Below are 25,027 nucleotides of genomic sequence, written 5' to 3'. Positions count from 1 at the left end.
TCACCTGGTACTATCACACAGCCAAACAATGCCAACCACCAAGAATGCTAAGCCTTTTCCGTTCTCCTTCCCTATGCTTACGAGTCAAGCTTCTATGGACTCCCCTTTGGTATAGCCTTCCCTTACTGCTTCAAAAGCCCTGCAAGGATCTTTGGCGCATGCTACGCCTTCTCCTATGGCCCCCCCTCCCATGTTTGTTTACAAGAGACCTGTTTCACAAAACGATCTTGTCGGGGTCACTATCAAAGTTTGCAATGAAGTCACACCACCCGACTTCAAGTCCCTTGCTCCCAAACCAAGAGCCAGATTCCAAAATCCATGCCCTCATCCACAAATCCTAGGCATCATTATACTTCGGGTGGTGGTGCGCTTGGCCCTCAAAGAAGAGCCACAAGACACGACTGGGTAGTTTGATGTTTTTTATTAGTGTTGTTGATGCTTCAGCTGAACAAACTTTTACTACTACCATTACTGTTACTGTTAGGTAGGATATTGTTATAGATCAGAGCAGGATTTTGAAGTCTTAAGGACTTCTTTGAAGTTGTATATACTTGACTCCTTCATATTAATACAAACCCACATTTTTCAGAGAAAATTTTTTAAGAAAGAAATTTTAAAGAAAAAGGGGGGATTTAAAATTTTAACGGGGCGGGGGGATGAATATTTAAAAGAGGAAGGTTTATAAATACATTGTAAAGAAAGGCTAAGGGAGGAGTTAAAAAGGGAATTTTCAAAAATTGAGATTTGGAAAAAAAAAATGTAATAATGACAATAGCGAGAAGAACATAATAATCAAACCTACAAATCCATGGTGGAAGGCGACACAGATGGAAGTAGGCATGAAGTAAAGGAAGAAACCAAAATTGTATCAACATTCAAATATAGGTTGCACAAAAAAGTCTCAAGACTCAGAGGATCACACAGGTAGGGATGGGAGTAAGGACGGCACGGGGGCCAAGAGACACAAAGGGATCATGACTCATGAGCTCAACGAGGCGACAAGGTCAGACTGTAGAGTACTTGCATAGGGGAACCATGCGGAGAAATGGAATGGGTGGAGAGCACAGAGGGGTGGGGAAGGGGGTGTAAAGCTTTGGAGGCCTAAGGTATGGTCAACCAAATCAGAGCATGAAGGCATCACAGTAGCATCAGGGAAGGAGCTAAGGAGAGCAAAATGAGAAGAAGGGATTTAAATAGTTAGGAGAAAGCAATCGGGAGACGGAGGGTTGAAAGTCGGGAGGTGGTGAAGAAGAAGAAGAGAGATGTGCAGTCAAGTGGGGGGTAGTTAGGTAAGTTAGGGTGTAGTTAAGAGAGAGGTTAGGTAGAAATTAGGGAGAGTGTAAAGCGGGAGTAGTTAGGGGGTACTTTAGGGAGTAACTAGAGAGAGAGGGGAAGACAGTAAGAGAGAGAGTGGGAGAGCTCTAAGAAAAATTAGAGAAAATGTAAGGGGAATTAGGAAAAAATAGGGAGTGTTTGTGAGAGAAATAAGAGGGCAATTGAAAAAAATAGGAGAGAAGAAAATGGGGGAAGGGGGGGGGAGAGAGAAATAGGAAAAATGGGAAAAAGTTTGGGGAGAACTACAAGGGAAGAAGAACAAGAAAATAAGGAAAATATGGAGGAAATTAGGGAGAAGGGTAAGATAAAAATGGGGTGGCGGGGTAAGAAAAGATGGGGGGGGGAGGGAGAAAAATAGGGAGAATTTAGGGAAATGTTAAGAAATTTTAGGAAAACAAAATAAAAAATAGAAAAATATTAGGAGAAATTTTAGAAACAGGACTAGACTAGGGGAAAGAAAAGGGGGGGGGTTAAGTTGGGAGAGAGAGAGAGAAAGACAGAGAGACAGAGAGACAGAGAGACAGAGAGAGAAAGAGAGAGAGAGAGAGAGGGTGAGAGGAAAAAAATGGGAAAGAGAGGGGGGGAAGTTAGAGAGAGAGTGGAGGGAATTTAATTTGGAGAAAGAGTGAGGGGAAGGGAATTTTAAAAGTATTTCCAAAGGGGTATAAAGGGGAGAAGTGTAATTTTCATGGATAAAAGAGAAAAAAGAATTGTGTTTTTGTGTGTGTGTGTGTGTGTGTGTGTGTGTGTGTGTGTGTGTGTGTGTGTGTGTGTGTGTGTGTGTGTGTGTGTGTGTGTGTGTGTGTGTGTGTGTGTGTGTGTGTGTGTAACCCCATTTTATAGTAGTGAAATAAAAACAATTTTAGTAATGGATGCAAAAGAGAAAACTGCTATGATGCAATACCAAAAAACCAAGAAATGTGTGAATTGCAAACAGTTTGTAGAGTGCATGACTGTAGAAACAAGTTTTGCTTTGATAAGTCATAGCAATAAGCATCACTTTTATTGAAGAGAAAAGTCTGCATTACCTATTACCATCCAACAAGAAAAATATGGTGAGAACCACCTTGAGCTTAGGTGGGAAGACAAGTATCATAAACACCCCTCCCTTGTTATTGAGGTCACAATAAAAATTACTTCTTCACTACAAACTTCTAAAGGTATAAAGATTAAGAAGAGAGGGTTTGATTTGTAGAAAAGCAAGACAATTTTGGATTGAATTAGAGGGAAATTTATATGAAATTTTGGAAAGAATAGAGGGGGGGAAAAGGGGGGGGAAGTTAATGTGATTTTATGCAAATAAATTTAATGTGGAGGGAAATATATAATGGAGGAACAATCATAAAGAATAATGGACTAGAAGTGTAATTGTAAGGGGAGAGAGGATGTTTTGAGAGGAGAAAAAGGGAAACTTATATGTAAAAAGTAAATTGAAAGGAGTATGACATCTAAGAAAGAATTTCAAATGAAATTAAAGAAAGAATTTTAAGAATTTTTAAAGAAAGAGTTTTAAGAATTTAAAAGAAGAAAGAAGAATGAATTTTTTCAAGAAAGAATTATTAAAAAAAGGGGGGGATTAAACCTTTGAAAATGTAAAGAAAGAATTTTAAGAATTTTAAAGAAATACTTTTAAAGAAAGAAGAAAGAAAATCAAAGAAAGAAATTTTAAAGAAAAGGGGGGGGGGGAGAGGATTAACTTAAGAATGTAAAGAAAAGGGGGGGATTTAAAATTTTAAAGGGGTGAGGGGGGGGGGATATTTAAAAGAGAAATGTTAATACAATACATTGTAAAGAAAGGAAAGAAAGGTTAAGGGAGGAGTTAAAAAATAATAAAGGAAGAAAACTTGCAAATCCATGGTGGAAGGTGACACGGATGGAAGAAGGCCTGAACTAAAGGAAGGAGCTAGACGTTGTATCAATAAATCAAATAGAGGCTACACGAAAAAGTCTCAAAACTCAGAGGATCACACGGGTAGGGAGGGGAATAAGGATGGCACAGCGGCTGATAGACACAAAGGATCACGACTCATGAGCTCAACGAGGCGACAAGGTCAGACTATAGAGTGCTTGGGTAGGGGGACCATGTGGAGAAACAAATCGAGTAGAGACACAGAGGTGACGAACCAACAATAGCAGGGGCGGGGAAGGGTTGGTAAAGCTTTGGAGGCCTGATGTATGGTCAACCGAATCAAAGCATGAAGGGATCGCAGCAGCAGTGAAGGAGCTATGGAGAGCAAAAGGAGAAGGAATTTAAATAGTTAGGGGAAAGTAGTCGGGAGATGGGGGGTCAAAAGTTAGGAGGTGGTAAATGAAGAAGAGAGAGGTGCAATCAAATGGCAAAGAAGAAGACATAATCGGAGGGGTTAGTTAGGTAAGTTGGGATGTAGTTAAGAGAGGTTAGGTAGAGTAATTAGGGACAGTGTAAAGCGAGAGTAATTACTTTAGGGAGTAACCAGAGAGGGAGGGGGAGAAAGTAAGAGAGAGAGTGGGAGACCTCTAAGAAAAATTATAGAAAATGTAGGGGGAATTAGGAAAAAATAGGGAGTTCTTGTGAGATAAAAAATAGGGGAATTAGAAAAAATAGGAGAGAAGAAGAGGGCAGGGGGGGGGGAGAAGAGACAAATAGGAAAAATGGGAAAGGAAGTTTAAAGAGAACTACAAGGAAAGAAGAGTAAGAAAATAAGGAAAAGGTGGAGGAAATTAGGGGGAAGGGTAAGATAATAAATGGGGTGGGGGGGTAAAGAAAGATAGGAAAAAAAAGGAGAAAAATACTAAGAAATTAGGAAAATTTTACGAAAATTTTAGAAAAATATTTTGAAAATTTTGGAAAATAATAGGAGAAATTTTAGAAACAAGGATAGATTAGGGGAAGAAAAGGGGGGGGAGGAGAAAGAGAGGGGGGGAAGTTAGAGAGAGAGTGGGGGAATTTAATTTAGAGAGAGAGTGAGAGGAAGGGTAGTTAAAAAGTTTTTCCAAAGGGGTATAAAGGGGACAAGTGTAATTTCATGGATAAAAGAGAAAAAGGGATCATGTGTGTGTGTGTGTGTGTGTGTGTGTGTGTATGTGTGTGTGTGTGTGTGTGTGTGTGTGTGTATGTGTGTGTGTGTGTTCAATCTCTAGTCACACATATCAGTACTCTTGCTTTCGGTCATTGGCAACCCACTCAATGGGATTTCTTGTTTGGATGCATTGATGGCACTTTGCATGGCTGCCCTATGGTCTCCAACTTGCTTCTTGATTGGAAGCATATTCTGTCTCACTTGGAATGGCATGGTCGGTAGTCTCCTTTATTGGGAGGCGGGTTGGCTAGGTGCCTACAACTATGTGTTAGTGTAGAAAACCAAGATAGGTATAGACTAGAGGGCTATGGGTAGGTAGAAAGTGCAGGGAGGGGGTTCATTAGTGTAGGTAGAAAGCACTAGGTTAATTTGGTTTAGGTAGCAGGCAGTTTTGGTAGTAAATAGGATTAGGGGTTTAATTAACAAGGTTTACGGATAGAAAAAGAATTTAGGAGTAGTTTTGGTTAAAAGGGGTTAGGAGTAGATTAAATCAAGGGGGTTAGAACTTAACGGAAGAAATTGGAAAAAACAGATGAAAATAAGGGAATAATTAGGAAAAGAAATAATTAGGGCAAAAAATTTTAAGAAAAAGAAAAAAAATCAAGAAATTTTTGAAAACCATCATGAGGTCAATGAGCCAAACAAGGGAGCGATGGGTAAGAGCTTTGAATGAGGAGCGAGACAATGAGGGGGGGTAGTGAACGGAACGGGGAAGCGAGAGATTAGCAGCAGGGAGGTGGAAGAAGGAGATAGGGAGGGTAAGTATTTATAGCCAGTAGGATTAGTCGGTTTAGTTACAAGAGTAATAAAATCAAGGGTCGGGAGAGGAAATGATTGAGGGTCAAACAGGTAGATGTAGTTACGGTGGGGTGAGGGAGATTAGGACAAGTGTAAACAAGTGGGAGAAGTGAATAATAAGGGGGGGTAGGGTATATAGGATTTTAGACAAGGGAAAGAAGGTAAAATAGGGAAAAATAGGGGAGATGAGGGAAAATAGAAAAAAATAGGAAAAATAGGGTAAAGTAGGAAAAAGAAGAAATTTTATCTATAAAAAAAAGCTAAGGAAGATTTAGGAAATTTAGGAAAATAAGGGGAAAAGGGAAAAATAATGGACAATAAAGGGAAAAAGGAAACATTTCAAGAAGGAAATACGAGGGAAATGAATGGAGAGTGGGTGAAAAGAGAAAAATACGAGGGAATAACGAAGACCAATGGGGTCGAATGGGGGGTCGAGGGGGGATTAGAGAGAGAATTAAGAAAATTTAGAGAAAGGGGGGGGGGGTTGGTTTGGGAGAATATTGAAGAGACAATAGAGAGAGAGAGAGAGAGAGAGAGAGAGAGAGAGAGAGAGAGAGAGAGATTAGGAAAAACAAAGGAGATTGAGAAAAAATACGAAGACAATTAGAGACAAATTAACGAAAAATTAAGGGAGTTTGAGGAAAAAGAAATTAGGGGAATTAAGGGGGTTGTCGAGTTGAGCGCGTGTGCGCATGCATGCGAACACACATATAATAATTATTATTATTATTAAATTATTATTCTTATAATACAATTTTGAACAAGCAACTCTACCTAAAACTGATCATTTTTTGGAACAACTCTCGGGAGCTAGAGCCTTCTTCAAAATTTATACAAGACATCAAATCAAAATAAAAGAAGTGTATATATTCAAGACTATGTTTAGAACTTGTTATAGACACTATGAGTGTACTATCTTGCCTTTTGGATTGACTAATGTATTGGCCATATTCATGTGTCTGATGAATTATATTTTTCATAAATACAAATGATTTTGATCATATGTGTTTTGAGATGATATTTTGATTTATTGTGAAATCCATCTTAAACAAGCTCTCCAAAAACTACTTTGGTTGGAACCATCAAATGTTATTTTTGGAAGGGATTCAATCAAATAGTTGAGACATATAATCTCTGAGGAGGGAACACACATAGATCATAAGAAAATTAAGGCAATAATGGAATTGCCAACTCCCAAGAATGTGAAGGGGTGGGCTGATTTTGAGGCTAAATTTTGCCTCAACATGCCATCCATTACGAATTACAAGTGGCTTGTCTTCATAGACCCTGCAAGCCTATCCCGTAAGTTACTAATTATCTATCTATTGGATTCAGCAAGTGGCTACAATGAGTTCTCTGCAAAAACATCTCTACTTCAAATGGAGGAAAGTTAAATATGCTGTGATCTTGGATTTGAGAAGCTAGTATTGAATGACAAAAGCTCATCAAGGAGGACTGTCAACTCTTCTCCTCTACGACCACTAAACAAAGAGGAGCTTGAGAGCTTTTGTGTTACAAACTCTGCCAAGTCAGCTTTGAAAAATCAAATGATCACGGTCAGCGGAGTGTGATCTTATTCCACTTACCACCAACTTCAATGCTCTATAACATGTTGATGCAGAGGATACAGTCATAGTTTTGTACACAAACACAAATAGCAACAAGCAAGTGGATTTCGAGATCATGGAGAGCTTAGGAATGGATAGCACTACCTTGAAAAAAAGATTAGAGGTAGAGCTTGCTGCACATGACGAGGAAATTCTGGGGAGTTTGGACATTGATCAAACCATGCTGCTAGTTCCCATGAAGGACAAAGAGGTCTAGTCCACTCAGTCAATATGTTAACAAGTACATTGGCAAATGTAATAGCAAAGCCTTCAACTACAGTTGCCAGTAGTCATGGCTCTCGAGTCTCATAGATTGGCCGTTTTGCAATGATATACCCAGATTGATTGTGTCATATCTCAAAAATGCATTATCAATAAAGAAAAAAACATTTTTTTCCTCACCCCCAAAAAAAACATCTCTATTGTCAAATATTCTCTACTTGTGTGGATCAAAGAGATGGTATCCCTGTTGAAAATGGGGAGAGGGTGAAAGACACATGATTGGAGACAAGAGCTGAGGCACGAACTGATGTTGATTGATTGATCTGTTCACAGCAAGTACATAGCCTCTTTTATAGGCTGGGCAAGCCTTATCTTCCCACACAGACACCTCATAGATGAGGTCACACACAAGAGAATCTAGATCCTATAATCTAGGGGAGGAATCACACCTACCACATGAGGTGGCACAAGTGGCCTCAAGACTCTTCACACTCACACAATTGTAGGACACTCCTAGGACTCTAGGACCACACACTAGGACCACACACACTAGGACTCCGATTCCAACAAACCCCCCTTTGGAGCTAGGGTGAAAAACTATGACATCATCCAGACTGTGCATCCCAGGCAATCTTAGAGGCTAACAGCTGAGCATAATTCAAAGGTTGAACCAAGCACTCTCGTGGCTTAGGTGTCAACGTGATCAGAGACTCAAATCTGAGCATGGATGCATGACCAACTCATAGGTCTAGGGAGTACACCAACATCCTGGAACTCGGCAGACCTGATAAAGGAAAGACATAACAACCCCCCTGTCTCCTAACTAGGTACATGGAAATAAGTGGAGCCTTTTATAGGACAAGGCACACAAAAAGACAAATTATTACATCATTTTAGGGGGGGACTACCCAAGGCAGAGTACCTAACACACATGACTCTAGAAAGCCCACTCTTCATCTATCACCTCATGGAGGGATAGACTAGAAATAGCAGCAGTGCAGGCTTGTTCCTCAGGTCCAGAAGGTGTAGCTTCATCGTCTTTGTCCTCGCTCTGCTCCGCAACGAGAGTGGCATGCTCTTTGGCTTGTACCTTTGCCATTTTCTTGAAGCAACAATCCTCTGGATGGCCAAGTTCCTGACAATAATTACATTTAAGAGGTTTTCCTTTCTTCGTGGGCTTATTCTTGAGAAAGAATGCTTTGCCAGATTCGAAGGAAGATTCTGCTTTCTCTGTAAGCCTACGGTCCTCATCAATGAGATGAGCTACCATATCCTTAAAGCTCATATTGCGGCTGACTCTTAGGATAGCAAGGATCTCATTGTACTTGGAAATGTCTTCAATACTTGAGAGAAGTACAGCAACTTGATCATCACCTTCAACAATGGCTCGGATGGCAGATAATTGTTGGAGAATTGACCCAAGATTGCTCAAGTGTTCATTGAGGGTGTCGATTTCCTTCATCTTGAGCTTGAAGAGTTTTTGTTTGAGAAATACTTTGGAATTATTGATCTTATTTCCAAACAAATTCTCTAATTTTTCCCAAACGTCATTTGCAGTCTTATCAAAATCCACATGGTGGATAAGGTTTTCAGCTAAAGCTAGGCCAATGATAGCCATTGCTTTATCATTTTGGTTCTCCCACCAACTGATTCTAGCATCATCACTTTGGGGTTTTGGCTCCTTGCCATTGGTGAAATTCCATATCCCTTCTCGCATAAGAAGAAGCCAGAGTTTCGTCTGCCAAGTTGGGAAATTGCTCCCTGAGAATTTCTCGATGAACGAGGAGTTTTTTATGCTATCCATTGGTGGGAAGGTCTTAGGTGTTATTACAGCCAATGTCTAAATCCCTTACAATGTTTACTCGAACTTCAAAAAGGCCCAAATTTTACATGGTAGAAGCTTCAATTATGCCAAAGGAAGACACAGGACAGAAAAGCCCTAAATTTTTGGGTTAGGGTTGCTGCAAAATTAGGGTTTGCAAAAAATTGGGGCTTTTCTAAATTTCTGACATAAGAGCTCGTTCAATGGGTGGGAACCCTCACATCATGAAAACACCCCAAAAAAAAATTGGAGAAGTTGAGCATAAATTGTAAAGGGGCGAAAATTAGTCACGAACAGGGCCTGTGGCAGTCAAAATGACGACTGAATTGCTGCAACATTATCTTCATATGTTGGTGGAGAGGAATCAATTGGAGATCTTCAGCAGCACCTGATCCTTTCCGACTGAGGGAATTACGAAAGGGGAGCTACAACGTGGGCAGGAGCTATAGCATGGGCAAGAGCTGGAGCAGCATCATGGGCAAGTTTGGGTCAGTAAGAGATGCGTTGACGTGCGAGTCGATGGCCACAGCCCTCAGGTCGTCAGTCACCGGTACATGTGAGACGCCGCCTAATCATCAACGGATTTTGACACCTTCGTAGGAGCTGATACCAACTGTCACCAACTGTTGAAGAGATGGATGAAGACCTTCGTTGGCGCCTAGATAGTTGTCGATTTTTAGAGCTAATGAAGGAGCTCGATTACTTCTTAGATCATTCGAAGTGCGGTCTTTTTGCTGCTATCAACTGGTGCAAGGCTGGAGCCTCGTTTCATTGAGGCATAGAAGCTGTTGGCTTATTGGCAGCTCATTGAAGAGCATTGCAGATCTGCAAGTTGTAGAAGCGGTTGGTCAAGTCGTTGATGGCGACTCGTTAGCTTTGTGGAGTAAAAGCTCATTGAGGAGGCACTGCTGGAGCCATCTTATGGAGAGCAGTGCAGCTTGTTGTGCAAATTACGAGGTAGGGCAATATTACGAGGTAGGGCAGCAAAGGCGGTAGAAGAGTGAACAGAGGAGCGGGCAGAAGATCCGTAGGATGGCAGGTAGAATGGTGCAACATCAGGGAAGATAGCGGAGAGGCGGCAGAAGAGTGGCGCAACAGAAGAGTGGCGCAGTGGAGGAGATAGCGGGCAAGAGGAATGCCATCAGGCAGGAGCTTCAACCTGGCTCTGATACCAACTGTTGAAAATGGGGAGAGGGTGAGAGACACATGATTGGAGACAAGAGCTGAGACACGAACTCATGTTGATTGATTGATATGTACACAGCAAGTACATAGCCTCTTTTATAGGCTGGGCAAGCCTTATCTTCCCACAAAGACACCTCATAGATGAGGTCACACACAAGAGAATCTAGATCCTATAATCTAGGGGAGGAATCACACCTACCACATGAGGTGGCACAAGTGGCCTCAAGACTCTTCACACTCACACAACTGTAGGACACTCCTAGGACTCTAGGATCACACACACTAGGACTCCGATTCCAACAATCCCATACTGCCATGTTGTAACCCAACAAATATACATTTGATAGACTTGTCATCTGTTGTAACCCCACAAATATGCATTTGATAGGCTCATCATCTAATTTGATAGACTTGCCTCTGACCTGTGAAGACACATAAACATAAGCAAAGAATCGAAAGTCTTGAGAAAGTCAACCTTAGGCTTTCTATCACACCATACCTCAAAAGGAGTGATGGTCTTCAAGCCTTTGTGGAATATGTTCACAATGTGTACTGCACACAGGATGACCTCGAGCAAAAACCTGTGTGGCAGAGGTTTGCCCTTTACCATGCATCTTGCCATCTCCATCAAGGTCATGTTCTTCCTTTCTGCAACATCATTCATCTGTGGTATGTAAGGCATAGTCTACTAATGCTTTATCCCCTTTTCTGCCAAGCACGTTTTGAATGCATCTAACTGTACAAAGGGTCTGCACCTTGTAACCTGAAAACACTTGAATACTTCAAAGTTTTCTTTAAAAGGGTAAACCCAAGTAAACTGGAGAAATCATCAATGAGAGTTACAAAATATACACACTTTCCAAAAGGTGGTGTCTACATGGAACCACCCACATCAATGTGAATGAGCTACAATTTCTTGATTGCTCTTACTGACCCATCCTCTGGAATTCATTTTACCCACGATGCACAATTCACACACATGCTTTGGTGGCACCTCTCTATGAAGCATATTCACACATCAATGTGAATGACCCATCCTCTGGAACAACATTCCTGCTCATTTTACCCAAGATTCACACGTCACACACATTCTGTGTTTCTGCAACAACATTAGGCTACCATAGTTCACATGCCGACGCTTGGCATGCCATAACGCTGCCTCATACATCAAAGCTGTACATGTTGTAGCAACCATAGATGCACTCTACACCCTTTCTCAAAATGATATAAGCCCTAGTACAAAATTCCAAAAGTGACAATCATGTAGCTTGAAGCCCCATTGTCAAAAGAACCATGTATCCTATTTTTCATTCATATTCACAGATATTTGCTCATGTGATTCATCATAATTGCAAACCAAAAAAACACACTCATCCTAGACAAAATTTGCTTTCTGAATATTTGCTCATGTGATTCATCATAACTGCAAACCAAAAAAACACACTCATCCTACACAAAATTTGCTAAGTCATCAGTTTTATTTGCATCAGCAATAGAGGAATCAATGGCCGGCACCCCCTCTAGTAGAAATACTGATATCCTCGTCCCTAGACTAGACTCTGAGATGTACACGAAAGAGAGTCTTGACCATGCAAGAGAGGAGATGGAAGAAGCTCAAGGATTGAACCTACTTCCAAAGTCCCCCAGCAGGAGTAGAGCAAGAATATGCATTGGAGACCGCTGACCCAGAAGCAGAGTATGGTTCTTGACCCTTCTCATCATTGACTATTTGCAATATTGGCAATTTCCTCTCCTCTTGGGCTGCCTTGCATCAACGTTTTCTTTATTTGCCTGTTGTCTTAAAGTAACCTTTGACTGCAAATCTTTGACGACTAAAAGCAATTAAATTTCTACCTTTGCCCTTGTCATGGGCAACACATGCCTAATCATGGCCACACATTGACAAAGAGTATTCTTCCTTGTTTGTTGCTCTTGTAACAACGAACTCACAAGATTGATCACTACCCTACAAAGATAAAGTAGGAGAAGTGTGGAACGTCAAGTAGGCCTCTAGCAATGACGACAAAATCATTCTTACGAATGACTTCATCAATATTTAGGAGCCACTCCCGAAGATCGTAGATCTTTGTAAGATGACCAGCCAAGATGTCACCTTCATGCATCTCCAAATTCTCAAGCTCCATCTTGAGAAAAGTAACTCATGATGGATCTTGATTGACATAGAGATCATAGCTAGTTCTTGGGCATTAAATACATCCCCTCTCCATTGATAAAGGTCATGTAGCTTGCTATCCAACAACTTTCTATTCATCTTTGACTCATGTGACAAATGCAATATCTACAAGACAAAGCTTATCCCGATTAGCATATCCACATAAATTCTTTGTAACCAGCAAATTATTGACCAAAAAACTCCAGAAGGTCCCCCAAGTTGAACTCCTTCCGCTTGTTCCAAGCTTTTGTAGGCACTAGCCTGAGAAACCCCGTGGCCCAACCCGAAACAAGTTGCACTTGCAAGTAGTTGATTTCTACTTATTTTTGTTAGCACTACCTCCTTAGAGGGAGTGCCATAATGAAGATCGAAACTCCTTTGTGAATTTCCATATTAAGTTGTGTGCTTCAAATCATCTTTTCGAAACTGCCTTAAAACAGCCCAAATCCCTTTTTAAAACGTTCGATTTCTCTTTTACATCCAAAAGTGCTTGCTTTACCACTATACTGGGCGGCAATGCATACGCACACTTGTGCACTCTTGTTTTAAGTTTTGTCAAAATTGTGAAGTTTCCTACTTTGGGAAAAGGATGTACTAAGAAATGATATTGAATGTCTACTGCATGTGAGCACATCCAAACATTGAAACCCTCAACAAGTTGCAGCTTGTATTTCTTAACAAAATAAATGATACAATGAGTAGACTCCAGTGTAACTTCTTGCATCACCTTTTATATACCATATACGAGCTCAATAAACTCATATTTCTTTAAACCACACTATCAGCATTTATTGGTGAGTGGATCCCTAACACGATTTAGTTACAAAACTTGCGCACTGATTTAACAAAAAATCAGTAGCCTCTACTATGATTTCGTCTTCACAGATACTCCATCAGTGCCGGCAATGATAACAGCTGTGGCCATATCAAGGAATAATCCATGCTCCACTACTCCCTCAAGTGAAGAAATGGCCTTGGCAGCAGCTCTGGCATCTTTTATCGGTGTCTGTTTCAAAAGAATGATAATGCTATTTAGAATTATAAGACAATATGACAGATCCTTTTGATTTTAGTACGGAGTTACATGACAAAAGTGAACATAGTTCTCTAAAATCAGAGGGCATTAAAGAGATTATAAAATTAAAAGTTCTAGAAGGCGCGACTATGCCCCAAGAAGATCTGCGATATCACGAGCAAATCAATGGTTAATAGGATTGCAAGAGGAGACCTTGAAATAAAGATCCACAATGTAATTGGAATTGTCGGTGACATACGGCTTGTCACCATCCAGCCGTAATTTAGCCTGCATAGAATGTGAATTGTCTTTCAACTCAAAACCAAACACTAAAAGAGAAAGCAACTCCATCTTGCCAAAAAAGGATCATTAAAAGTAGTGATTCACACGACATTCGCCATGATGATAGCATAGCAGCAATCTAGGTGAAACTTGAAGATGTGAACACAAATACCAACATTGGTAAAACCCCTCTTAATGAACCCATCAAGGCTTTTATCCGCGGAAATTTTTCCCAGTTGGCAGGGGTTGTAGGAATTACAAGGCTCACACAGCCACCAACAGTGCCCATCATTAATGTCTTCTGTAACTTTATGGCTTGTGCTCCCCCCCACACACACACAAGAGTCTACTCTCGCCCCAGTAAGAATTTTCTAATACAAACCTTCTCTTGAGTTCCCTCATTTTAACTTTAAACGTGAAATTATGGGATACACATAAAAATTCACCAAGGCTTCCTTAAATCTTGGAACATACAAAGTAAATACTAAAATATAGTAACATATCATATCGCATGAAAAAAAGCATGAGAGGGGGGAGTGTAGTGAGAGAGTGACACTCTAGTGCGGGTGTGAAGAATGATGAGCCACACCACAAACTCACTTATGTTTTATTAGGATTAGATTTACCCTATGACTGTCTTAAGACAGTCATAGGTGTCCTATCTTTTAATGAAGGGTTGGCAATGTGCCTTTACCCCAACAAAGCATACTATAGGAATCTTGTTACACAAAAAACACATATATGAGAACAGAACTTGCACATACATGTGTGTGTGTGTGTGTGTGTGTGTAGGGACAATGATACACCTACCCCTACTTCTATTGCAGTGGAAGTTGAGGGAGTGCCATTGGGGAAAAAAGTATTTTGAATTGAAATGGGGTGTGTTTGCAGGAGCATGTTTTGCATGCCACAAGTTTGGGCATCTAGCCTCTGAATGCCCAATGGTTCTGCATCAGCCCCCTCCCAATGCCTTGCCGCCCCAGACATGGGAAAAGAATGAGAATTTGCAAGCTAAGACAGCAAATAGAAATGGAGCAAAGAATGCCAAACCAATCAATCAGGTGCAGTCACTTGCTGGAAAAGGAAAAGATAAAGCAAAAGAGAAGATGAAGGAATCTGCGGGAACTGATCGGGATGGTTTTCAACAGCCTAAGAAGGTGGTTATATTGAAGCAACACCCCTTTCAATCTCATCAATGGGATGCTTCTTCTCCCTCACCAGGACAGGCTTCTACTTCAGCTCCTGTCCTTCAAAATTGGGTGGGGGTATTGAAGAAGGGCATCCCCATATGTGATTTTGAAGAAGGGAAGAATGCTGTCTTTCATGGATCATGAAGGAATGCAGCCCATGCAGGCAAAGGCTTTGCCTCTCTAATGTCTTGTTTTATACTTATACTTTACTATATATACGTCTTTCATGCATCAAACACTTAAGTGCTTTACATACAATGTACAGAGCCTCTGCAATGTCTCAAAGTGGAGGCTTTTATGGAATTGTGTACATAAAATGCAGCCAGATATTGTTTGTTTGCAAGAGTATAATCAACACTCCAAGGTTGGTCGTTATGATTATTTTGGCGGTTATGATATATATTATGCTGGTACCACTACCTACTCAGGTGTATGCATACTGGTTAGACATGAGCTGGAGCCTCAGTTAGCCTTCAATGACAGCAGTGGCAGATGGATGGTCATACAAGGTAATGTCAATGGTGATATTCTTGAGTTTGCATCAGTCTATGCCTCCCAGACCTCTGCCATGAGGGCTTCTTTATGGGATTCTTTAAGCAAATATCCATGGAGATCTAATGCATTCATCTGTGGAGATTTTAATAATTCCCCTCTGCCAAGAGATAACACCACTTCAAGATCTCATATGCTATCATTGGAAAGGCAGAAATGGGATAGCATGCTTCTTTCTGTGCAGGCTGAAGATTTATGGCTGCTTCTCCAAGGGTCAGTGCCTGGATATACTTTTCATCATAATGCACTTACTACATACTGGGCAAGGCTTGACAGATGGTATTTGTTTTACCCACAACAATATGCAGATTTTAGCCCTCGTCTCCTTATAGATTTCTCATTGGGCTTGTCAGATCATGCTCCATTATCGATGAATTTGCACCTTGGTATGCCACTGGACGATTTGCCACCCCTTTCCAATAGATTATTGCATGTTAATCAGGCTTATTTCCGACATCACTATTTCCAGCAAATGATCAGACTTGCAATTCATCCCTTGCCTTTGCATGCCCAGGAGGAGACGGATTATGCTTGGGACAGTTTTGTCTCTTGTATACAGAATGTCATTAGGGAGTATGGAAACTGGCATATGACTAAATGGAGGAATAAGGTTAAATGGGCAAAAAGGACAGCACAACAATTGACTGAATTTTCACATTTAAGGCCTCTCTCCGAATCAGAAAATGATTCCCTTTCACATGCTCGGATTAAATTGACTATTAATGATCAGAGGAAATTGCACAAATGGCAGATTAGGGCAAGAATGAAGTCCCTCATGGATAAGGGCTGCTCATCAAAAGCCTTTTTCCAGGGCCTGCATGCTACTCGAAAGAAAAACTCATGTCTAAGGGTAAGGAAGCTAGATGGCTCTTGGACGCACTCTTTCTCTGATCTCCAAGATGAATGCCAAAATTATTTCTAGAAATTGTTCTCTGCTCCGAGTTCCACATCAAATCAAATGACTGATGCGAGGACCGAATTCCTCCAATATGTTTCTGAAATAGTGGAAATGGATGATGCTCTTACCTTGGAGAGACCTTTTACTGACACAGAACTTGATAATGCATTGTTCCACCTCAGCAAATACAAGTCCCCTGGCTGGGATGGCCTTACGGTGGAATTTTATATTTCTTTTTGGGATGATTTGAAAGATGTCCTCTTCAAAATGATCAATGTTGCCTGGCAAGAAAATCAGTTACCGCACTCTTGGAAGCATGGCATAGTCAAACTTGTGCCCAAAAAACATCTGTGTGACCATATGTCAGATTGGAGACCTATTACTTTGATGCCTATAGTTTACAAACTCATTACCAAAATGATTGTGCATAGGCTTCACAGGATACTAGATGCGGGACTTCATCCTCATCAACATGGATTTGTGCCGCGAAGACAAATCCATGATAATATTTCCAATGCCTTGACTGCAATTGAATATGCTAAGTATTCGCATCAAGATGTCCTTATATTGCAGGTGGATATTGCTAAGGCATTTGATACTGTTTAATGGGATTTTATCTCTCAAATCATGACAAAGTTAGGCTTTGGTCCTAAGATAGCAAATGCAGTTTACTGGCTTTATTCTGACTCTACTTCTCAGTGCATTCTTGGGGGTCATCTGTCTCGGTCATGGGCATTGGGTCGATCAATTAGGCAGGGCTGCCCTCTTAGTGCTCTCTTCCATGCCATTGCGACTCATCCCCTTTTGATGTATCTTGATCATCTTACAAACACAGGACAGATGACTGGTCTTAAAATCCCTCAGGCTGCATCTTTTTTGGCACAAGCATATGCTGATGATTCCTTCTTTATGCCAAAGAATTCTCCCCGAGAAGTTCACATGCTTATGACCACTCTTTCATTGTATGGTTTGGCAGCAGGATTGCATGTCAATTTTGACAAATCTAAATTACTTCCCCTAACACAATGTGATTGGCATTCTATTCTTTGGCCAGGTCAGGTGGTGCATTCCAAAGATATAGTCAGGCATTTGAAATATCCCATAGGATGGCATATCACTAGGAAGCAGCAGCTAAAATGGATCTTCCAAAGGCTTCAACATAAACTGGAATACTGGAAGATTTCTACTTGGCCTCTTCATGTCAGGCTCAGAATAGTACAGTCCATTGTAATTTCCTATGTCCAATTCTATTTGCCTTTGATACATTGGTCCTCCAGGATATTTCAGCCTTTATGTCTCAAGCTATGGAGATGTTATGGAGGACAAAAACTGCTGTGAAAGCATTGAGACTGATGAAGATGGAAATGGTGTGCTCTCCTAGGATGCATGGTGGACTTAATGTCCTCAATATAAGATATCATGTGCTTGCAAGGAAGGCGACTATGCTGCATACTTTTTTCCGCCAACAACAGCCATGGACTTGTTTGCTAGCATCCATGTGTGTCAACATGAGGACTTGTGCTTATGGTCATTGGACTACTGATCATTGGGAGGTTGTTATTGGCAGATTTGTAGGGAAGATACATGGCTGTCCTTTCTCTACTGCTCTGATACTTGACTGGAAACAAGTACTTTCTAAGGTCAAATGGGCTCCTGATAATTGCTTGGGGACAAACTCAATGAGGAAAGAAAGTATTCATTGGAGTGCCATTTTTGCAATTCCGCTAACTTTACAAGAACCTGTTCGGGCCTACAATCTCATGAAATTGGGAATTAGATACATACATGATGTGGTAGATGATCAGGGATATGTCTTATCTTTTCCTCAGGTCACTGCTTCCTATGCATTGGGAATGCATCATAGGTCTATATGGAAGAAAATTGCTGATTTATTACATCCTTTTCTACCTGTTCCTCCTGTGGCTGACACCGACAGGCTTACGGATTGGCAATTGCAACCCTCTGCTACATGCACTCATCCTGTTCCTCTTCCTGCCTTCACCTCCATCAAAGCCTATAGGCTTCTTCAGCCTGCTCCATGGATTCAGCAATATGCTAATTCTCAGTGGCATATAAGGAAGCCCCTCTCATGGTGGCAGAAGAATCTCAGGATGTTATGGAAGTGTAAAATGCCATTGAAACAAAGACTTTTTCTTTGGAGATGTATGACAGGTACATTGTCACTGGGGGTCACACTTGCTAAACGTCGCATTGCACCATCCACATGTTTAAGATGTCGAGCTCCTTCAGAGACTGTTATTCATTTGCTTTGGCACTGCCCGTGTACTAAGATCCTTCTCAAGAGAATTTCGGATTATCTTCGGATCCGTTTCCCGAGTCACAGATTTGGGAAACATTCATGGCTCTTTGGCAGATTTATGAAGTCTTTGTCTCAATACTCACTATTTCTCTCTTGGGTGCGATATTGGGCTCTTTGGACAATCTGGAGTGAGCATAATTTGGCATACTTGGGTCGGCAGATTCACAAGTCATATGAATCTTTCCGAGCCTCATTGCGGGAATCCTTACAGGATGTCTGCCATGAGGGTGATATGGATGCTTCTTGCATACAGCTTTTCTTTTTATGCTTCTGAACTTTGGGATACTCTCCATTTTGGAGACCTCCCATCATGTAAATTTATGATCATATAAATATATGCACTGGATATTACCCAAAAAAAAAGTGTGTGTGTGTGTGTGTGTAGGTATACATACATACACACACACACACACATGCATACATACATATATACATACATACATACATGCATGCACGCATACATACGTACATACATGTGTGTGTGTGTGTGTGTGTGTGTGTGTGTGTGTACATATGTATATATAAATATATATACACATATTTGTATATATCTATGTATACATATGTATGTATACACATACACACACATATATATTATACATATATGTATACAACACATACATACATATGTATGCGTATGCGTACACACACACACCCCCCCCTAGATGAATCCAAGAACATTCCCAAACTCATCCTCTAAAAACACAACATAGTGCAGTTTCAATCTCATGATAGTCACTCATAAGGTTGAAAATCAATAGCTCCATCACATAGGAGGGACTAGCTACTATGACATCCCCATTGACGTCATCAAGGCCCAACAGTGGGTGTAGACCATAGTGTGAAAATATCCCAGACATACTTGAGCATCCATTTATACAAAGTCTTCGTACTGAGTTTCAGTCGGCACTCTGAAGGTGAAGGGCATACTCAGTCATGATGAAGGGTAGCACCAAAGGAGAAAGCTAATCAAAAAGTAGCCCAAAATCTCTTCATGTGTGTGTGTGTGTGTGTGTGTGTGTGTGTGTGTGTGTGTGTAGAGAGAGAGAGAGAGAGAGAGAGTCAACATACACACACATGTCTATATACATATATATATACACACATATACATGTGTGTGTATGCTCTCTCTCTCTCTCTCTCTCTCTCTCTCTCTCTCTCTCTCTCTCTATATATATATATATATATATATCTGTGTGTGTGTGTCTGTGTGTGTGTGTGTGTGTGTCTGTGTGTGTGTGTCTGTGTCTGTGTCTGTGTGTCTGTGTGTCTGTCTCTGTGTGTGTGTGTGTGTGTGTGTGTGTGTGTGTGTTCAGATATGCATGATTTCTGCAGCCAGAGGGTCCATAAGGCCCAGTATCTGATCCATTGAAAGAAAAGAGAATACTGTGACAAAGAAACTGATAATTTGCCATACATCCAAAAAAACATGTAGAACATGTGTGCAGGAAATCTGAGAGATAAGAAATAGGAGATCTTGTCTAGAAGGTCTCTGGAATATGAACAAAACCACAATAAATGTGGAATACTCTCAGGAGTATGATGACATCTTGGACAAAGAGGTGAGGCAATCCTTCTTTGAGCCAATTTCACTCCCACTGGAAGAATAACAACTATGCATCTCCATAGAAAGAGTCTCTGCTTCAATGGCATTTTCAACTTCCATATCAATTGCAATTTTCCTTTCCACCAGGCTGATGACTTATTGAGATGCCATAGAGAGTTAACATGATGAGCAATCCAAGGAGGAGGTAATATCAATCGATAAGCCTGTATAGAAGTCAATAAATGCAAAGGCTGAGAGGATATTCCTGGACTTGAAGACTGAAGGTGCCAATCTTGCAGCCTGCCTCTTACATTTAATGTTGGAATCGGAACCAAAGGGAGTAAGAGATCAGCAATGGCTTTCCAAATAGTTCTGTGATGCATCCCAAGATTGTATTGTCGACATGCGACCGGAAAAGAGAGAAAATGTCCTTGCGTATCTACCACATCATCAATGAACCGGATGCCCAACTTCATAAGATTGTAAGCTCTAATTGGTTGTTGTACAGCAAGGGGAGAGGAAAACACAGCACTCCAATGAATGCTTTCCATTCTGAGTGAGGAAGCTACAGAAGCAGGATGGGGAGACCATTTGATGTGAGATAGAACTTGCTTCCAATCCTGAATCAAGGAAGTAGAAAATGGACAACCAGGGATTTTACCTTGAAATTTGCCAAGTACTACTTCCGATGGATCAACTAGCCAATGTCCATAAGCATTTGTGCGCATCTGACCACACAAAATTGCCAACATGATAGACCAAGGCTGCTCTTGTTGAAAAAAAGTCTTGAGCATAGTGATCTTTCTTGCCAACACATGAAATTTGATGTTTATTATATTCAGACCACCATGCATTCTTGGTGAGCAAAGAAAGTCCATTTTGAGTAACCTTAAAGCCTTTTTATCAAGCTTAGTTTTCCAGAAAAATCTCCATGGAATAAAAAAAGTGAGATCTCGAGATGACCAATGTAATAGAGGAAGGTAGAACTGGACATAAGCTAGAACAATGGACTGAACAATTCGAAGCTGTACATGCAAGGGTCAAGTGGAGATCTTCCAATATTCTAATTTGTCCTAAATTTTGTTTTAACACCCATGATATTTGTTGCTTATTTCTGATTTTCCAACCAATGGGATAGCCCAAATGTCTTACTCTGTTTTCCGGATAAATAATCTAGCCGGGCCACAGGATAGCATGCCAGTCACAATGCTTGAGAGGCAAGAGTTTTGATTTCTGAAAATTAATTTTGAGACCAGCTGCCAACCCAAAATCTGAAAGGGTATCCATCAATAGGCGAAGCTCCAAAGGACTGTTCTTTGGCATGAAGAATGAATCATCTGCATAAGCCTGAGCAATGAAAGGTCGTGAACCAGAAATCCGAAGCCCCACTAACTGTCCAGTATCAACCAGATGATCCATATAAAGAAGCAAAGGATGTGAAGCAATGGCATAGAGCAAAGCACTGAGAGGGCATCCTTGTCGAACTGATCGTTCCAGAGTCCAAGACTCAGACAAATGATTCCCTATAAAGCATTGTGTAGTGGAATCTGAGTAAAGCCAATATATGACATTAACTAGCTTTGGCCCAAAACCAAGTTTAGACATGATTTGAGAGACATAATCCCACTGTACCGTATCAAATGCCTTTGCCACATCCACCTGCATGACCAAAACATCTTGAGCTGAATATTTTACATATTCCATTGCAATGAGAGTATTAGAGATATTATCATGGATTTGCCTTCTTGGAACAAAACCATATTGCCTGGGATGAAGTCCATCATGAAGGATATCCCTATCCGATGTACTAACATTTTAGCAATAAGTTTGCATATAACCGGCATCAAAGTGATGGGCCTCCAGTCATCCATTGTCTCACATAAAGGTTTTTTGGGCACAAGCTTAACCAGACCATGCTTCCAAGCTGAGGGAAGATGTTGATGCTACCAGGCTACATTAATGAACTTCAAAATTGGACCCTTCAATTCAGCCCAGAAGGCTACAAAAAATTCAACCGTCAAACCATCCCAGCCAGGGGATTTATGTTTACCCAAATGCTTGAGGGCTTCATCCAATTCAATATTTGAAAAAGATATTTCCAGCATTGAAGCTTGTTGCAAAGGACCAATAGGAGAAACAAGCTCAATAAATCTGTTCCGAGCCAATACTACCTGAGGTGTAGAAGAAGATGGCTGAGAAAAAGTAGCTGAAAATGATCCAGACATTGTTTTTCTAGCTGAGATAAAGTCTGGGTCCAAAGATCATCAAGTTTCCTGACCCTCATGATAGATTGACTTTGTCTATGTGCATGTAAATTCCGAAAGAAAGATTTCAAGGAACAACCCTTATCCAGCATAGGTTTAACTCTAGCCCTCGTCTGCCATTTGGAAAGCTTGCGTTTATCATTGGCATCAATTATGGAAGAAGCACAAGACAATAAATGCTGCTCAGAAGCAGATAGAGACCTTTGATGTTTGACTGAAGAGAGCTGCATGTCATCCAGAGGCATTCCAAATGAAAGGGAGAGCCAAAGTGGAGTATGATCAGATAGTTGCTGAGAATAATCAGTCCACATTTGACATGTATATTCATCATATTGCTGAGCATGAATAAGATAACATCTATCAAGCCTGGCCCAACATTCTGTGAAAGCATTATAATGATATGTAAATCCCATGACTAATGGGTGAGTTGCTGTCCATAAATCTGCAAATTGAAGTGATGAAGTCATATGTTCCCATTGCTGGATTTCAGAGGGCAGCATATGGGATTTATGCGTGGTATTGTCCTTCCGGTTAGGAGAATTATTGAAGTCACCACAAAGTAGAGCATTTGAAGACCAAGGATATTGCTTTATGGAGTCCCACATTTGAGCTCTAGAAGCAGAATTTTGAGAGGCATACAAGGAGCCTATTTCAAAAATCTCTCCATTGATTATACATTGGATAATCATCCATCAGCCACCAAGATCATTATATGCTATCAAGGGCTGCAGATCATGTCTAGCTAAAATGCACAGCCCAGAGAATTGTTCAGATCCGGCATAAAATATATCATATCCTGAAAAGAACCCATGCTGGCCACAGCAAAAGAATGCTGATTATGCTCTTGCAAACACACTACATCTGGATGAGTTTTATTTATATAATGCCATAGGAGCCTCCATTTATTCTGGTTGCAGAGGCCCTGTATATTATAAGAAATACATTTAAGAGAAGCACGCATGAAAATATGTACAAGAGATGAACAGTCCTCAAAAAGAAAGGGAGGCATCAAGCCTCTGCCATTGCCACAGGGTCTTGCTGACCCTCAAAATCCAATTCCCTTACTATTTCATCTTCTTCACAAAGTGGAAGACCCTTCTTGACTGCATTAACCCATGCCTTTGAAATGGGATTGCTCGAAGAGGAAGAAGGTTGACCCGGAGAAGGAGCAAAAGCATCCCAATTACGAGATTGGAGAGGTCTTTGTTTGAGAGGCACCGTCTTCTTTGCAGTCTGCCATCCCTCATGAGAAGATGAATTATTTTCCACTAACTTGCTTTTTCCTTTATCCTTGTTTTGAGCTGAGTTAGCCTAGCTCCCTGTATGAACTGAAAGCTTTACTCCTTTAGCTTCAGTCTTTTCCACATATGTCTTCTGACCACCTTTATTAGATGACAAAGGAATAGCTGCTGGAGGAGGCGGATGAAGGATAGAGGGACATTCTGAAGCCAGGTGCCCAAACTTGTGACAAGAGAAACAAGCTCCAGCAAAAATGCCCCATTTTAAAGTAAAATATTTCTTTCCCAAATTAACACCCTCAATCTCAACTGCAATAGCAAAGGGGGTTGGTCTATCAATATCCCATAAGATGCAAAAACGATTTTTATTACCTGTGGGACGAGGGGGACAAATCACTTGTCCCAATGTCATGGCTAAGCCTGGAAACTCTGTTCTCATGTAATCTAGAAAATCAACCACTTCAACCCATACAGGGCAATGATGCTTGATGAGATTCTGATAGTCCTTATTAGGGGACTAGGGCATGATGTGCACCATTTGACGACCAAAAAATAAAGGGGACATTTCCAGCATATTTTGTTTTGTCGAGGCATCCAAAAGATCAACTTCATAAAATCCTCGGGAGGCAAAATAGACTCCTTCTACATAGCATCCACCTAGGAGAGAATTCACCCATTGTCCCACATCATTAGCTGAGGGTATTTTTCCTGGAAAAAAGATAATAACTGCAGTTTGAGAGAGCTTCTTCAAAGGATGCACAAGAGAAGGCAACTTCATCTTGTAAGTGAGATCCGGAGCAGGTAGAATCCATTCTCCTCCTCATTCAACATGTCAAACACATAGGAAGCATCTTCAGATGAAGAAGCTATGGGGGGCGAAGTTTCCCTGGATTGTCTTTTAGGTTCAGGAGAGAGTGCTCTCTTGACATAATACTTGCTTGTTTCTGCCATTGAGGCTAAAGGATTGAACAGGTACCAAATGGAGAGAAGCAGACGGGGCATGAGAAGGATCAACAGGCTGTACGGTAAACCAGAGTAGGGACTGTACGGAGAAACCTGACTGCGTCCGTACAGTTTGTTGGGATATCTCAAGGTGTATGCCTCAGGCACACCTTATGTTTCTATGTGTGAGTGCTAGAGGCACAGTTAGGTGCCCACAAGCACAGTTAGGTGGTGGAAAAGCCACATAGGATGATTGAGTGAATCTAGGAGCAGATTGAGGAGATGATTGTGGAGCTTTGAGGTCATCAGTGATGTCAGTGACCTTGTATGAGGTGCCTACTTAAGGACCTCTTTCTTCTTCATTCTATAAGCAAGTATTCTGAGTTTGTGTCCACTCTACTCTTTCTTTTCAGTATTCCAACATGGTATCAGAGCCATTTGATCCCCCTTGAGCCCATTTCTGCCACATCATCATCTTCTTCTTCATCTTCTTCTTCTCCATTTTCCTCTTTCTTCCCAAAATCTTTGAGAGCTTGGTTCTCCATCTACAAACAGCCATTGCCCAAACCCTCTGAGCTG

General features: G+C 40.9%; 1 protein-coding gene across 1 annotated transcript in view; it reads right to left on the bottom strand.

Annotated features, from left to right (window-relative positions):
• Nucleotides 1-12,972: 12,972 nt before the first annotated feature.
• The window catches only part of EMB3119 (Ribose 5-phosphate isomerase, type A protein), a 58,123-nt gene continuing 46,068 nt past the window's right edge, over nucleotides 12,973-25,027 (bottom strand). Inside the window, exons 9-10 of the mRNA XM_087373147.1 lie at nucleotides 13,430-13,504; nucleotides 12,973-13,207 (exon numbers count right to left, since the gene is read on the bottom strand). Of these exons, the coding sequence (XP_087229273.1) occupies nucleotides 13,067-13,207; nucleotides 13,430-13,504 (216 nt within the window). The 3' untranslated portion in view covers nucleotides 12,973-13,066. The remainder of the gene's footprint in view (nucleotides 13,208-13,429; nucleotides 13,505-25,027) is intronic.

Source organism: Dipteris shenzhenensis, chromosome 4 (genome assembly GCF_047967505.1).
Source record: "Dipteris shenzhenensis isolate YYH24624 ecotype China chromosome 4, Dip_SZ_1.0, whole genome shotgun sequence".
Classification (NCBI taxonomy): domain Eukaryota; kingdom Viridiplantae; phylum Streptophyta; class Polypodiopsida; order Gleicheniales; family Dipteridaceae; genus Dipteris; species Dipteris shenzhenensis.
The sequence above is the reverse complement of the archived record's forward strand: the minus strand, read 5'-3'. Positions and strand labels throughout refer to the sequence as shown.